The sequence below is a fragment of the Gallinula chloropus genome (assembly GCF_964237585.1).
Source record: "Gallinula chloropus genome assembly, chromosome: 1".
NCBI lineage: Eukaryota > Metazoa > Chordata > Aves > Gruiformes > Rallidae > Gallinula > Gallinula chloropus.
Genome location: NC_140085.1, coordinates 125,991,407 through 126,007,893, shown reverse-complemented (window position 1 = coordinate 126,007,893; position 16,487 = coordinate 125,991,407). Strand labels below are relative to the sequence as shown.

General features: G+C 36.5%; 1 protein-coding gene across 1 annotated transcript in view; it reads left to right on the top strand.

Annotated features, from left to right (window-relative positions):
• Positions 1–16,487, top strand: part of IL1RAPL1 (interleukin 1 receptor accessory protein like 1) — a gene marked incomplete at both ends in the record, with an annotated part of 629,614 nt that overhangs the window by 448,395 nt on the left and 164,732 nt on the right. The window contains one exon of the mRNA XM_084276853.1: positions 16,026–16,104. Within this exon, the coding sequence (XP_084132979.1) occupies positions 16,026–16,104 (79 nt within the window). The remainder of the gene's footprint in view (positions 1–16,025; positions 16,105–16,487) is intronic.

Below are 16,487 nucleotides of genomic sequence, written 5' to 3'. Positions count from 1 at the left end.
GTACAAAAGTGGAAATGCCTATTAATGAGGTAAATCCATTTTAGTAAGTGCATCTTAAGATACATTTGCAATAATAAAAATAGTAACATGCGTGCAAATGATCTCAGAACAACTGATTGTTCTTAACTTCCAAGTACCTTTTCCTCATGTTTATTCACAAAATTAAGGAAGTCTATTGTATGAAGTAATCTTGAGATTAAAAACATATTTTAGATGTTCCAAAGTCTGCTGCCAATGTTCAGCTATTAATAACTTGGCTATCACTTACAAGCAGCTTTTAGTTAGTCTGTTTCTTTTTCTCAAAAAATGACAACACTTGGCAGAGAAATTGGCTCCTATTTTCTTTGTACAAAGTTTAGCAGTAAAAAAACTTATTTTAGAAAAGTTTGTAAATCTCATTATTGTGTGAATTCTCCTAACTCCAGGCTGAGGGTGTTCTAGTGAAGGTAATGCAGAGGTGGATGGTAATGAAACAGCCTCCCTTCTTCTTCCAAGATATCTTTATTACAAAAAATACATCAGGATTATTTGGAAGATAAAAATGTATTAATACAATGAAGATTATTTCTTTAAGGGCCTTTGAACATGAGTTGGTTGATTTACCCTGCTTTTAGCAGGGGTTTTCAACTAGATTACCTCCAGGTTTAGGTCCTTTCCAACATCAGCAATTCTGTGCTTCCGATATTTCACACAATCTTCTTTGAAACCTTATTTGAAATATCCATGTTTTGGTGAGGTATTCTGATTAATATACGAAAAAGGTACCAAAAATCTTTCAGTGTCACTTTCCATTTAAAAAGACTTATTGCAGCCAGCTTACAATATCCTTACAATATGTTTCTTAAATGTGTTTTTTGAAAGCAGTCCAGTGTTGCACATTATAATTTTCTAGCATGATTTGTTTGTTTGTTTGTTTTTTTTTGGGGGGGGGTTTACTTTTCCTTGAACTGCATTTCTTGTTCTCTAGTGTATATGGTTGGGTTTGGTTTGAAGTGTGTATTGAAGCTACATATCATCCTTTCTCACCTTCCCATTTAGAAGAAGGAGGGGGGACCAGAAAAGAAGTGCATACATCAAGGGATGCACACTTGCTGTGACTTCCTAGCATGCCATTTTCCCCAGGAAAATTACTATGGCATGGCTCCAGGTTTCTTCCACACCATAAATTTTTCCAATTTCTTGCTTATTGATTTCTGATAGCTTGAATCCACCTTGTACTTTAAAGCTAGTTGTACTCCCAGAACTGAAACACAGAATAATATATCTGGCTTCATACCATTTTTATTATCTGTTTCTTTACTTGTTTTCCTGTTGCTGTCACAAATGAAATATATTCATTTCAAATTTATCTGAAGTGAGTTTTGGTTGAACAATGCTTCACTTGTAGCATATTGATAAATGGTGTGAAATACACGTGGAGAATAAATACATACATATGGACGTGATTTGGGAATCTGCAAAAGTTTGATAAATTTGGTTCTATCAAAATATGTAGCAAAGTAATGATAGGGAAAAAACTGCAAGAATTTGAAGATTTGCATGTATACCCAAAGCAGCTAATTTCAGTAGAAATGTGTGATGGTGTCTTGCTTTCCTCCAGTCTACCTCACACAAAGTGAATTTGGGAGTGACTTCCTTTCATTTCTTATTTTCTTCCTCTCTGTCACTGCATACGCTCGAAAATGATACATAACCCTAACATGGAAATTACTCTCAGTTTTCCTTTTTCTAGAGGGCTGCTTTACTTTCTTTTAAGCCTCCACTGCAGCACTCTTTGCATTTACCATTTGTGATTAGTCCACTCGATGACTAATTTAAGGTAGTGCAGTATAGTCTATTAAGCTTTCCACCACCCTAGCTGAGGTACCATTCCTTGTTACATTGCTTTTTACGGTGTGTTCCCTAGCGATCAGCTCTAAACAATGGTAATGAGGCTTTTACTGGGTTTCTATTAGACAAATAGGGAAGCTGAGCAGAGGGAAAGGAAGCAGAAAGTAACACCACAAGCATGGTGTTTCTCAAACTGCTAAAAAAAATGTAATAGGAATTACCTTTTTTGGTTTTCCGTTAATTTGGAAAATACTGCTAGTATTTACTTTGTCTACTGATCCGATACTTTCATCCTTTCTTCCTAGGGCTATGTATTATGAATCAGTCATGAGAAGGGCCTGTGACAGCTTTTCAAGTCCAAGTTAAACCCACTTGTAATAATAAATAAACCTGTGCCATCTTAGCTGTGTGGTAGTATGACACAATATAGGAGGTATGTGCCACCAACAAGTGTTACAGGTAAATTAAACTTCTGAGGGAGGTGATAATTTCTGGATCGTCTATGGGAGAAGTTATGTGGAAGAAAACAACAAATATTGTAACTATACATAACTGATTTATAACTGAGTCAGAGAGAAAATATTAGAACAGTCTTTGTGCTTTCGGCAGGTATTCTGACCCTTTGTGCATGATACAGAATACATAGTTTTCCTAAATATCCCATCCCCGTGGATTACAGTGGGAATGTGATATCCAGAGACTTTGAAAACCCACCTAGGTGTCTGTCTGTATTATTTTAGTACTTGAAAAATAGACCTCTAAAATCCTTGTTCATTGCCTCTCACCCTTGTTAATATATGGAAGTTACTCATATAAACACTATGAGCATAAACCATCCATAAAACCATGGTTAAATTAGTGTATGCTTGTTTTCATTAAAGCATAAGAAAAAGTGTTTAAGGTAGTCTTTTTGATTTTGCTGTCTGTGTTGCTCCTTTTGGGGTTTATTTTACTTTGTCTTGGAATGTAATGTAGGAGCAGAAAGTATCATGGAGTCCTCTGACTCAAGTAGCTTGCTGTCCTGTCTGGGGAGGGGCTATGTCCTCATGTTTACTGCCTAAATATTAGGAGTAACACAGAGCCTGGCTGATTATTGAGAACTTAAGTGTATTAAACTGAGGTGCCAGACTGCTCTTTTTTGGGCAGAGCTATTCTGGCCAGTGCACTAAATAGCAAAGTTATGGCTGCCACTGACAGATAATAACTTTTGCTTGCCCTCTTTCTCTGCTTAAAAGAGCTGGAGCCATGTAATTTAATAGCTGCTTCCCATAGCTGTTTGTGGGATGAAAACTTGTTCCTCGCTATCAAGACTGAACACAGAAGCCACAAGGATGAAATATTTCCAAGGAACAATCTCCCAATCAATATAAGAATGAGGATTTTCTCATAATAACAAACTTTCTCTATTGTCTCTCTAATTTTATTTGGCATCTGTAAAAGCTGCAATATTTCTGATTCAATCTTTTTCTTACTCTATTTCCCAGTAAAACCAACTTAAATTGTTATGAGGTTGCTACAGCTCTACATTTTTAGGTTCTAAACAGGTTGGGTTTTATTATCTTGTGGCTGAAGTGACAACTATTTTTTCTCATTTCTGCAGCATGGCAGGTTATGCACTTCTATGAACATACACAGAAACTCAGTCATATGAACCAAAAGCAAAGAGCATTTGTACTCAAAATGAGTTATGCTGATACTTTCTATGCAGACTATACATTACAGATTTCTTATCCACTGGGAAAGAGTCTAATTTGCTGGAAAATTGGGTTTTCAGCCAAAGAAAGCTTTTTAGTCAAGTCACTTGCTTTCCAGGGATTTAGATTTCTGCTCCCAGGTTTACACAAGGATTATGGTACCATGTGTGATTTATTAAAGCAAAGGAATTAAACAAATGGGATTCACATTGAGTCATGAGTTTTTAGGTACTGGCATGACATTTAGGCTCCTAAGTACCTATACCATCTTTGAAAACTGGATTAAGGCACCTAAACTGCTAATGCTACATTATTGTGAAGTATTATGCAGTGGCACTTAGATCACAGGCTAAAAGCAAACAGTTTTGCTAGCTAGGGCACTCTTCCCTCGCTCACCAGTGCAGATCATTGAACTTCTGAAACACCATATTTTACTCAAGACTCACTGGTGTCCTGATATTTTCTTTCTAACAGGGCTTGTAGAGCTCTGTATGATGCTGAATAGTGCCTTGTATGCAAACTCCAGGATCGATCAAGAAATTTGAACATAGATAGCTAGTCCCTCAGCTGAAATTTGAGTTTGTAGTGTTTCTTTTAATTTCAGCTTTGGTTCAAACAAAAATATTGTGAAATATGAAGTGCTTCTACCTCAAGAACCAAGAAACAAACCTAGGCAGACAAACAGTAATGTTAATGAGACTTTACTCTAAATGTTGTATCGAAAATGAACACATCTATTTTAACTCCAAAAACAACAAAACAGTATCCTGTGCTTGGGTTATGGTTTGTTTTGGTTTTTTTTTAATATTAATGTCAAGAAAATTAGACATTTCTACTGAAAATTTGAGAGTTAGAAAATTCCTGACTAACCCTTATTTTTCTGTGTAAACAATATGTACATTCCAATTCCAAATTCCATCTTACATTCAGAAGAAGTAACGATTTTTGGGAAAACTAAGGCAATCATAGAATCATAGAATGGTTAAGGTTGGAAGGAACCTTAAAGATCATCAAGTTCCAATCCCCTGCAATGGGCAGGGACACCTCTCTCTAGACCAGGCTGCTCAAGGCCCAATCCAACCTGGCCTTGAACAATTCCAGGGTTGGGGCAGCCACCACTTCCCTGGAATTTTAATCAACATGTTTGTAATCAAAACAGTGGGGTTTGTGTTGTAGTTTTTGGGTTTGTTTGTTTTCTAGGTTTTGGTTTGTTTTCTTAAATAATGAATAGGAGTGTTACTTTCTATAAGAGTTTCTGGTTTTGGAGCTTGCTTTACAGACATCTTAGTATATAAGTATATACACATTTTTTCCATCTAGGGTGTCCTTTTTATGCACCAAGCATTATATTGTGTTTGTGTAACCACCAACTCTAGTAACATTTCTGCAGACCAAATGTTTATGATGTCTAATCTCTGTTTGCTGCCAAGTAACCGTATGATATGTGCTAATATAACATCTGCCATACTGGGTTTGTATAACTGAGCTTTATTTAAAGCTTGATATATCAAATGGACAGTAAGTGCCAGATATTATTGTACTCAGGCATGTTCACCTCCCTCTCCTTGCAGGGACCATGTTACTTTTTTGATCTTAATGTCCTATGGTAGACCTTGATTTCCTATCATCTTACAAAATAGAAAAGCTATGGAAGCTAAGATTCCAGATGAGACAAACCTGAAGTACCCTGTGCCAGGATGTCTGCTATTATAAGTGAAGGGTCTGTACACACAGTATAGAACCAGGCAGAACATCTGTATGATAAACTGTAGTTGTACAGTGCAATTTGCAAGGCATGTCCCACAACTCCACCCCCATCCCATCTGCTGCATAAACACTAACTACTCAGGACACCCTGGGAATTCCCCAGACTTTCTAAACCTGACTGTAAGTGCAAATATTTGCTGAAAATTAAAGAGAATCTACTGGAGGTTTTTTTTTTGGTCCAATACTCTGCTCAGAGCAGGGTCAGCTGCCTCAGCAGGACAGGTTGCTTAGGGTCATGTTCAATTAAGTTTTGAATATTTCCAAGGAGGAAGACTCGACTACATCTCTGGGCAACTTGTTCATGCATGTGATCACCTTCACAGTGAAGATTTTTTTTCATGTTTCAGAGGAATTTCCTGTGGTTTAGTCTGTGCTTTTGCCTCTTGTCCTGTCCCTTAACACTGCTGAGAAGCGTCTGGTTCTGTGCCTTTACTTCCCATCAAGTATTTTTACACGTGGTAAAGATCCTCCTGAGCTTTCTCTTTCTAGGCTGAGCAGTCCCAGCTCTCTCAGCCTCTCCTCATATGAAATGCTCCAATTGTTTAATAATCCTTGTGGCCTTTCACCCTCCTTATCCCAGTATGTCTACATCTCTCTTGCACTGGAGAGCCCAGCACTCCAGATGTGTCTCATCACAGCTCAGTAAAGGGGAAGGAAGGATCACCTCCTTCAACCTGCTGGCTGTGCTCTGCCTAATGCAGCCCAGGGTTCTGTTGGTTTTCATTACTGCAAGAGCACATTGCTGGCTCATGTCTAACATGTTCTCTACAAGGTCTTTCTCTGCCAGTCTGATTTTCAGCTTGTCAGTTCTCAGCCTGTACTAGAGCCTGGGGTTATGCCTCCCCGGGGACAGGGCTTGGCATTTCCCCTTGTTGAACTTCATAAGGCTCATGTCAGACCATTCCTGCAGCCTGTCAACATCCCTCTGAGTGGCAGCACACCCATCTGGTTCATCATCCACTCGTCCCAGTTTTATATTCTGTCATCCAGGTGAAGACTAAATGAAACAGTGTTAAGCCCCAGCACTGACCCCTGGGGTATACTGCTGGTGACAGGCCTTCAGTTGGACTTAGTGCTGCTGGTTGCAACATTCGGAGTCCTAGTTCACCTAGTTTTCAAACCATCTCATTTGTTATCTACTTAGTCCATATTTCATCAGTTTGTCACTAAGGATGTTATGCAAGACAGTGTTAAAAGCCTTGCTGCTTTTGACATTGGCTGCTTTCCTGAGGTCCACTAAGCCAGTCTTCTTATCACTGAAGGATATCAGGTTGCTAAGCTAAATTTCCCCTCTTTAATCCATGCTGATTAGTCCCAGTCATTTCGTCCTTATTCTGTTTGGTAATGATTTCCAGTTCTATTTATGACATCAGCTTCCTAAGGGTCAAGGTAAGAGTGGCCAGCCTCCTTGCCTTCTTGAAGATGGGAGTCACATTTGCTTTCTTACATTCCAAAATTTCTCAACATAAAAGCAAAAAAATAGTTACACAAGAGGAAAGAAAAGTTAATGTGCACTTAAACTGAAATACTTTAACTGAACCACTGTACATGAAAGTAGAAATTACAGCTTTTTCTCAATATTTAGGCCACAAGAAATGATACTATGTCCAGATTTCTAGCAGAGCAAAGACAGGTTCAGAAGACAAATCACTGAAATTTCTTGGAGAACAAATGACAACGGTGTACAAGTCTATGACAAAACTGGAACAGAGAGAATGAGAGCAGGTTGCCTTTTAAATCAAATGATTTTGAAATAGAGCAACAGAATTAAAAGGTTGACTACAAATCCTGAAAGAGGATACTTCATGCAATATGTAAAAACTTTATTTGCAAGGCCTTTAAATGTCAGCTCTTTGAAAGAGTTGAAGTGGTCAGGGTGCATGGGGTCCTATTCCCTTTACAACGCCTCCTCAGAGGCTGAGAAATTTTATTCTGAAATGTCAGCATTATCAGCAGAAAGATTTAATTATGAAAAAAAAAGCACAGAGTGTCTAGAATTTGTGTTCGAAGGTCATGAGCTAGAGTATTTCCAAGAACTATCTTCCCTAACTCTCAAAATAGGAGAGAATAATAAAAGCAAAGCTGGAACAGATTCACACATATTACTAATCTGTTTCTAAAGTCAGTGTCCTACAGTAAATGCATTTAAACGAGGGAAACTACACTCCAGCTACTTGGGTTTGAAATCTAAATCTGAGGCTGAGCATGAAAAATAATAGGCCAAAAATGGAAAGTAATAATGAATTTCAGGGGAAAATTTTAATGACTGTGAAAAGATTGGGGAAAATAAATAATAGCAAATATTAAAATTCAACTGGCAAGCATGAAATCGAGGCTGAATAGGAAAATGTAGGTACTCCTAATTAATCAGACAATATATATGAGATTTTCTGGAGGTCATCCCATAATAAAGAATTGTGGAATTAAGATGTCTTGTATTCATTCTAGTCACAGAGAACTTACGATACTTCCCCCAGCCCCCAATATTTTCTATATTTTGATCAAGAGAAAACCAGAAAGATAATAGGTTAAGGGGACATGTGAGAAGAGAATCTATGATGATATGGAGATAAACGTTAATAGTGTGTATTGCAGAATTCTTGCTTGATGTAAAAAGTGTGAGTCTGGCTCTTCTTACTTGTTTTCCTAAACTTCATGATTTGTATAACTCTTTGTTTTGCTTCATGAATTTTTAATCTATTCAGGTAGCACAGTTGTTAAGAATACTGCTTATGTTTCTTTTTGTTTCACAAGCCTTATGCAAGATTTGTATGATAAACCACTTCAGTGAAGACACTTCTAAACAAAGGCATAACCCAACACGTAGATATAGGAGCAATAATTCACTCTTAATGTCTCAAACTTCAATTAAATATGTCTACAAGTAGTTACAGTGAGGGTCATGGTACATATTGGTCCCCCCAAAAATCATTAGCAGAGGCTTCCAGACTTAAAAAGAGCTATGAAACAATTTCCAAAACTTTTCATTTCTTTTGCAGTAGAAACAATAACAGAAACTGCAGCATATGCAGTTTAGCTGAGGTGAAATGAGTTTGCTTAATCCTGTTCTCACACAGTGGTAAAGACAAGAAAACTCTGTGTAGGCAAAAATGTAGAATAAACTGAACTCAAACCCTGAGCTCAGCGCATAAGTACTTAAGCATGCCGATTGTAGTGGTTTTCTCTGTCCATATCTTATTTTGCCTGCTAGTTGTTGTCACAATAAGGGCAGAAGAAAGAGTTAGTGACTGCACAATATGACACATCCCATTGACATGTTTTGTTAAGAGTGTCCTGTTAGATGTGACAAGGAAGAGGTGTGGGCCCCCTCCTCCAGAGTGTAAAAATGGCTTTGCAGAACACCCGCTTCTGGCACTTTGGCTTTTTTGGCCAAGAGGACTTATATAAGCCAGTAACAGAAATACAGCAAAACAAAATTCCTACTAAGTTTAATACTTCTGAGCTTCACCCCTAAGCTGAAACATTAGAGAATCTTCCGGTGGAAGTGCTCTTGGAGATGAGGTTTCATTATTTTGCTAACTAGAGCTTTTATTTTAATTAAACGCAGCTAATGTATCTCAGGCTCTTTTGTAGCAACAACAGCAGCAACCACCTTGATCACAATTTCTGAGGATTTTTTTCAGATGGTCTGATGTCTCTTAGATGGAATTGGAGGCACAAATTTAACAGACCATGCAGACAGACCAGGCTGTAGCATGACATCCTTTTAGTAGACCTATATAAAACATCTAAATTCCTTTCACTTGCTTTGGGGATTAGTTTGGTACAGAAACAATGGTGTAATGCAGTGGAAATTTTTCAAGAGAGAAAAGAAAAAAGGATATTATAAATCCTTTAATATATTGGATATCTTTTTTTGGGGGGTGGGTGGGAAGGGAATCCTGTTCTTATTGTAAGCAGTCTTTTAGGATAAAAGCCTTCCTTTATTCATTCCTTTCCCCTTTGTAAGATCAAAATACAAATCCTAAATCTGCCACACAAAGAGAATGATGCTGTCAAGATTTTAGGCTGGTATTTCAGTCAGTGGTTTTAACTACATATACTCTTTGGTTCTTTTGTATTTCAAGACCGCATTAGCATCTGTGATGACAGCATTTTGATTATTTGTACTTTTTCCTTGGAGATCATTAGGAAATATCACTGTGTGTTCAAGGAAACTAACAGAGAAAAAAAGAGTAATCTTCTCTGAAGTCATAGGGATGCACCTGTTGTTAATCACAGGGGACTCACAAACTTAAAACATTTTAAGATGTTTCTTGGAAATACTCTTCCAGCCTTCTGTGATTTCATTTTAGCAATGCCTCTCCTTTTCTCAATATGCATCATTGAAACTTCTGCATAATGATGACCTCTTTATTAATTACCATTTTACGTTTCTGCACTTTCTCACAAGAGGGGCTAATATTCTATTTAATGCATTACATAGTTCAATGTAAAAGACATAAATGGAAAGAGGCAGAATTTTTGACTCTTGATGCAAGATATATGGGAACATTTCAGAAGAGAGAAGCTGATCTTCAATCATGGTAATAACAAAGTCAAATTAGGCAGCTCATTTATGGTCATATGCTGATGGCTTCACACACATATCTGTACTATACTTATATGCATCTGCCCTCAGTTTGAACTGCTTGATTCAGAGCACAACCAGGCTTGTTCACACAGTGAGGCAGAATATTCTTACATGGCTGCTGTGCAATTCATGGCATAGGTGATTTTAAATGATGCCCTTGTGAATGAAAACTAATCTGATTGAAGCTGAGAAATGAGATTTAAGGTTGTTAGAAGTCTCAAGCAGGTATGAAAGACCTTGCCACATATTTGTTTTTTTTTAAAGGCAATGTTTTCTCTAGTGATATATCTGAATGCGTTGGACTGTACCTGTGTAAGGAGAAGTAAAGATAAAACCCAGCATCTCTGCACTGCATTACTTATGTTTTGCTCTGCTCAAAATTGCTCTGAGGAACCTCACAGTACTCAACATTAATATTCATCTGGACAGTGACTGTGTACATTAATGTTTCAAGGCTGCAGGTTCAGGCTGCACATAATTAATTTTATTGCAGCCTACTATAATGCTGCCACACTATTTCTTTTACAGACATCACTGTTGAAAAAAAAAAACCAAAATAAACCGAATCCAAAACCATACACCAACGTTTTCCAAGGTACTGCAGTTGTGAACTGAAATGCTGTAGTTTTTCCTTCCCATTCTTATAATTACCTGCAATTGTAAAACACCAGCAGCTACTGCAGCTTTTCCAAAATGATGGGTTTCCAGTGACAGCTCTTTATTTCAAGAGCCCTCTCATGAAGTGGATGCTTTAACACATGAATCTAAAAAAAACCCCCAAACCCTATCGTTTCAATCTCATTTCAAATCTTCTCCACTGTCAGTGGCATAAGACTACCATGCTTGACAATGCTTGGTTAAATGTTGAGATGTAGTAGCTAGAGGGGTAAGCACACATGCATGCATCTCACAGCCAAGCACTGGCCACCTCTGAGGGCAAGAGGAGAAGGCAGAAGTGCCGGGCACTATGCTCAGAAGTGCCTGAGGGCTGAGCGTATATAGTCAATCAGACCCTCTGATGGAGGTGCCTTGTCCCTGAGGTCATTTGGCTGTACCAGAAATAGCAGACTGAGAAGAGGACAAAAAAAAAGCCAGGCTCAGAAAATCAGCTGGAAAATAAATGGTAATGAGAATTCTCTTAGTTTCTAGAGGCAAGCTAGCAGATGGGAGATCTTTCTGAACCGTACAGTGAATTCAAATAAATAGTGTGGACTTCAAGAAAAGAACTCCATCTCTCTGGCTTTATTTGATTTCAAAGTGTAAGAATATTTTACGTTAGCATAGCAATGAATTCTCTCCCTTATTTAATCCTGTGCTACATTTGCAATATCTTTCAGGGACATATCACTCATTTTTTTCTAAAAATGGCCTAAATTCATAAACATAAGAGGTTTAATCTCAAATTTTGGAATGATCAGAATGGTTTTCATCCTCAGAAAGTGAGTTTTACTTCGAGAAAAAAGTTGAACAAGATATATTCTAAAAAGGCCAGGTAAGGCAACCATTCCTGTGAATTTTTGTCCTTCCAAGAAGTGTCTGGCCAATAAACTGCCTGAGTTGTAGACAATTCCACACAGCCCTGTCTGCCTCTAAGAAACTAAGACTATTTGTAATCATTGCAATTTGCAAGGAAGAATCTGAGAGCACATTGTAAACATAGAACTTTGGTATTATTTTTCTGTTATAAAGCTTGAGGATTTTGAGGCAGTTCCATTTTTTGATGTTCTGATTAGTGATATTTTGATGTACAGTTTGGATGAAGCTTTGCTTCACTAGCTGTGTTAAATTCTAACAGGTGGCTGGTTTCTTCAAATAACAGAAATTTCCATGGAGCAAATGTATTTATCAAGTCCATAAATATCTAAAACTACAGCAGCAGCTTAGAGATAGGAGCATGTAAGTAGGTGGCTGCTGTAAAAATATTATCTTCTGGCTAGTTTCCAGTTGGGTGACTGACTGTGGTGGCTCTCAGTTTCGTCACCACAAGACAAATCTTTCAATATGTTTTAGATGTACATCCAATCTGATATACATAGAATGTGAATTTAGACACTTTCTCTTTGAGCAGAATCAATATGTCTGCAACTGAAATGTAACTCTGAAGTTAAATTCTAATTTTTAATACAGTTTCAGAAACGGTTAATTCACTTTAAAAAAAAACCACACCCAAACCCTTAGTTTCTAATGAAAAACAAGGTTGAAACATACTTGTTTTCAAACCATTCCTCAGTGATGGTTCAGAAATGAAATATAAGATGATGTGTAAACTTGATTTATGATTCAAAAGCTTTTCTTTGAAGGAACCTGACCTGTCAAACCTCATTTTTTGGAGAGGAATTTATGAGTTTTGGTTAACTTTGTCTGTGTTATGTTTTTTTTTTTACTCTTAAGGGGAAATAAAAAACAAACAAACCAACAACAATAGGGAAAGAGAAAAATGAAAAAGGAGGTAAAGGGGGCAAGGGGAAGAGAGACAGAGGCAGAAGTGCATCCATGCATCAATAGATAATATCAAGCAACTAAGATTCTTGCCAAGAGATGTGAGAATTCCCTCATGCAAGAATAGGAATCTGAACACTGTTCCTCCTGTGTGACAACCATGTTGATAAATACTACCTGGTGGGAAGAGGGTCCTCTATTTTTTAAAAAACATTCAAATGAATTCTGGTTGTCTGTATACAGTACAGTACAGGAAGCGCTTTGAAATCATGGATATTTTTATAGAACATGAAAATTATTGCCTTCCTACATCTATTTGTAAAAAAAAAAAAAAAAGAGAGAAGATATTTAACTTCTTTAAGAGTCCAGATGTAGTTGTGAGTTTTGTAATTTTTGTTTGATTCTTCCTATTTAGAAAAAGCATATAAAGAAGTGATTGAATTCTGCCTTTGCTGTTCATTTCAATAGATAAAGGTGTCTTCATTTATCCTCTGAAAATTCTGTTAATTTTTAATAGTCTATTGCATGGTAGGTTGACCCAGTTAAGAAACCACGTCCCATGGTTTGAAGGATCTGAATCAGCTACTTTAGAGTTTCTAACTCAAAAAAAGTATTGCAGAAAGTCTGTGCTGTTCATTAATGTTGCTGTTCATGGAGAATATAAACTTTAAAGGAGAGAGGCAAATAGAGAAATTTCTACTTCTGCTTCAATCAGCTAATTAATTAATCAATTATTCAAGTAAAAAATTGTCAGATAACAAATAGATAAAATAGCAAATACCTAAGGTGTTGGTTGAACAATTGCATATTTCAAATCACCTTTGAAAATATGATATTTTAAGCATAACAAGTTGTTAAAATTATTTTCCTTGCCTATATTATTCCCATTCTCAGTATTTGCCTATAGGTTACATCTCTGAAGTGCAGAATATGTGCAGAATATTACCCCATTAAGAGAGCTTAGAGTTGTACTGTCCTGTTAAGCATGAATTCTTTCTGGCCACAAATATTTATAGCCATCACTTTAAAGGAAGTATAAAACACAGTTATCCTCTGGTGTATTTTTGGTTTAATGTTGATTACAGTTTTTTCTGTATTCCTAGATAATGGGAAAGAGGGCACTATCTGCAAAATTGGAAGAATGGGTGACAAAGTGGAAGGCTGGGATGCTGTTTAGGGAAACATTCACAAGTTGCAATAGAGTTCAACAAAGGTCAATGAAATATATTACTCTTAGTGGAATAACCCCATGCAGTGTTACAGAACTAGGGACTCACTGAGTCATGAGCTTTACATGAAGGGTCCTGGCAGAAGAGGTGGAAAGTAAGTTGAGCATGAGTTGGGAAAGGCCAACTGCTCAGCTCTTGGAAAAATTTTAGCTAATAGGTCCAGGAGGGTGATCCATCTGTGAGAGCACATCTGGAATGCCGTGGCAAAATTTGGGTTCCCCAGTGTACAAAAACAAATAGTTATTGAAGTGTTGGATTGAATGTAGTGCAGGGACACTACATCCACAGAGGTGCTTAAAACATGACTACGTCAGGTCCTGGCAACATTTTCTGTTTGATCTGGTTCAAACAGGAGGTTGGACCATGTGGCCTGCAGTGGGTCTTTCTAGCTTATATGCTGCTGTGATGCTGATAGAGCAGTTATGTGTCTAATTTATTATTTTCAGTAACATTTTCTGTGTTAAATTATCTATTGAATCTTACAAGTCATAGGAAAATGAAATATGGCACAAATTTTGTAACTTCATGGTGTTGTTGAAGGATGATTTATGTGTATATTAGCATCTTGTACCTAATTCATTTCAAAGTAGGAAGTCTCTCAAAGGTCTGAAGTATAGGACCACAAAAAATTACAATCTTTGCTTAAACTGAGAAAAATGCTGTTTATTAATCTACATATTTATTGCATTTGGATTAACTCTACTGGTTACTAGTATCCTTACTTAGACAATTTTATTTGCTCAAAAAGTCTCAAAACAGATTTAGAACAACAGTGATTCAGAAGACATTATCTGATCAATGGTAATTGAGTTGAGAATGACAGAACTGCAAAACTGAATTTAAATTCATAGTGGATGATGTTTAAAAAATGGCAATGTGCTGATTAATTATGAGCCTTTACAGAGAAGTTAAGAAATGGGAATGACTAATTTTGCAGTGTAAGAAAAAATGTATTTCAAATCCTTTTTCCTTCCACCCACTTTAGCCCCCAAGAAGAAAAAAAAAAAAATAAGAAAAGAAAGACAAAGTGAGCTAAAAAAGCATTCAAATCAGTGTAAAAAAAAAAAAAGTAACTCCCCAGAGATGTTGCTGAAAAGTCTTTCACAGCTGTGGCTCTCTCCAGAGTCTGTAGTGCAAAATGATTTCCCGTCTAAGGTAGAAGCTGTTGATGAAAGAATGAACTGAAAGAGGATTGGGTTTGTGGACCAAACCCAGTTCTTTTTCCATCCTTGAAGAGGTATTTTGATTCCGTCCTAGGTCTGATGGGTCAGCATCCCAGACACCAATTGGGTGTGTTTATGCTCTGGTCAGATAATGGAAAATCTCTGTAAAGCAAAAGCACGAGTTGATAATGGATAGATTCTGTAATTGCTGCAAAGTTTAAATGAATACTGTAGATTGTAAAGGGAATTGATAATTTAATGAAAGAGCAGAAGAAAGAGAATGAAACTAAACCTCTCCTGTAGTTTAAGTGACAGGAGATGAGTGTGTTTAGTAGATTAAACCTATATGCATGTGGATGTGTGTATGTTACTAAGAAAGGGAACATAGATTTTGACAAGTTGGAGGGAACAAACGTTATAGAGTTATATCAAAATGTCAAATGTACTTTAAATCTCTGACAGCCCATAATCTATGTTAAACACTGAAGTATGAATTAACATTGAAAAGCAAAATACCAAAATGTTCGAGGTGACTACGAAAGTTGGAGCTTTCCCATGAACATTTAATATCAATTTTACAGAAAAAAACTAGTGTTTTTTTTTTTTTTCCATATAGCATGCACTGTCAGAGATCAGCAAAGACTATGCCTGCTAACAAGAACAGAAGTAGTAATAACCGGTGTCGCATATGAATTAAGTATACAGATGATGAATCTAGACAAATAGCTACACTACTTAGGTGCATAGTTTGAATATGCTCCAACAACCTTCAGGTTTCTGAAAACACTCTTCCTATTCCAAAACTTGCATAAGTCTACTAATATTATTTCAGAGTAGATCAAAAGGGATGTGGGAATTTCTTATTAGGAATCTTGACATTATTTCACTGTGTCCATCCCCTGGATTTTGAAAACTGAGACTTTTTCTAGTACTCCATTTTCAAAAGTTTCAGAGATGGTAATATCTTTTTAAATAAAATTTTCATCAAATATTCACAACTATTTTGCTTAGTTTATATTATTTCTCTGTTGATTACTATATTTGATAGAAAGATAAGTAAATGTTATAACAAACTATGAAATGCTGGATAATATTTATGAAGATACAAAATTCACTACCCTAGCATATGAAGGTTTCAAAATTCTTGTCCTTTATTTGCTCTAAGCAAAAATATTTCCAGCTACTAAAAGCATAAGCATTATTTAAACAAACCAAAACCCAAAGTGATTGTGACACAGTAGGAATATAATCAAGTCTCTACCCAGTTATAATCAAAAAACTTTATATATGAATTTTTTTTCTTTTCTAGCACCACTAACAGATAAACCACCAAAGCTTTTACACCCCTTGGAGAGTAAGCTAACAATTCAAGAGACCCAGTTAGGTAAGTAGCAAACCTATAATTACTATTCAAATTATATGAATGCATGATGGTAATGTGATATGTTGGCATTAATAATTTCATTGAAAAGGCATTAATTTTTTTTTCATGCAGAGCTGTATCATACCATCTAGAAAACTGTTGTTCACAAAAAAAAAGTAGCAATTAATAGTGACTACTAAGCTCTTGTATTACTGATACTGGGTGTTTTGCCTTTGCTGAAAGTCTATTGTTGTAAGTGCACCCAAGCTTTTCTTTCTAAACTTCCCCTTTTATGTATATTTATATGTATTTACTGTGAGATTCTGTGAGAGTTTGTCATTTAAATTCTGCCTGCAAGACTTCTTTGCTTTAGCTATTACTTATGGAATTGCAAAGATGTTTGTAATT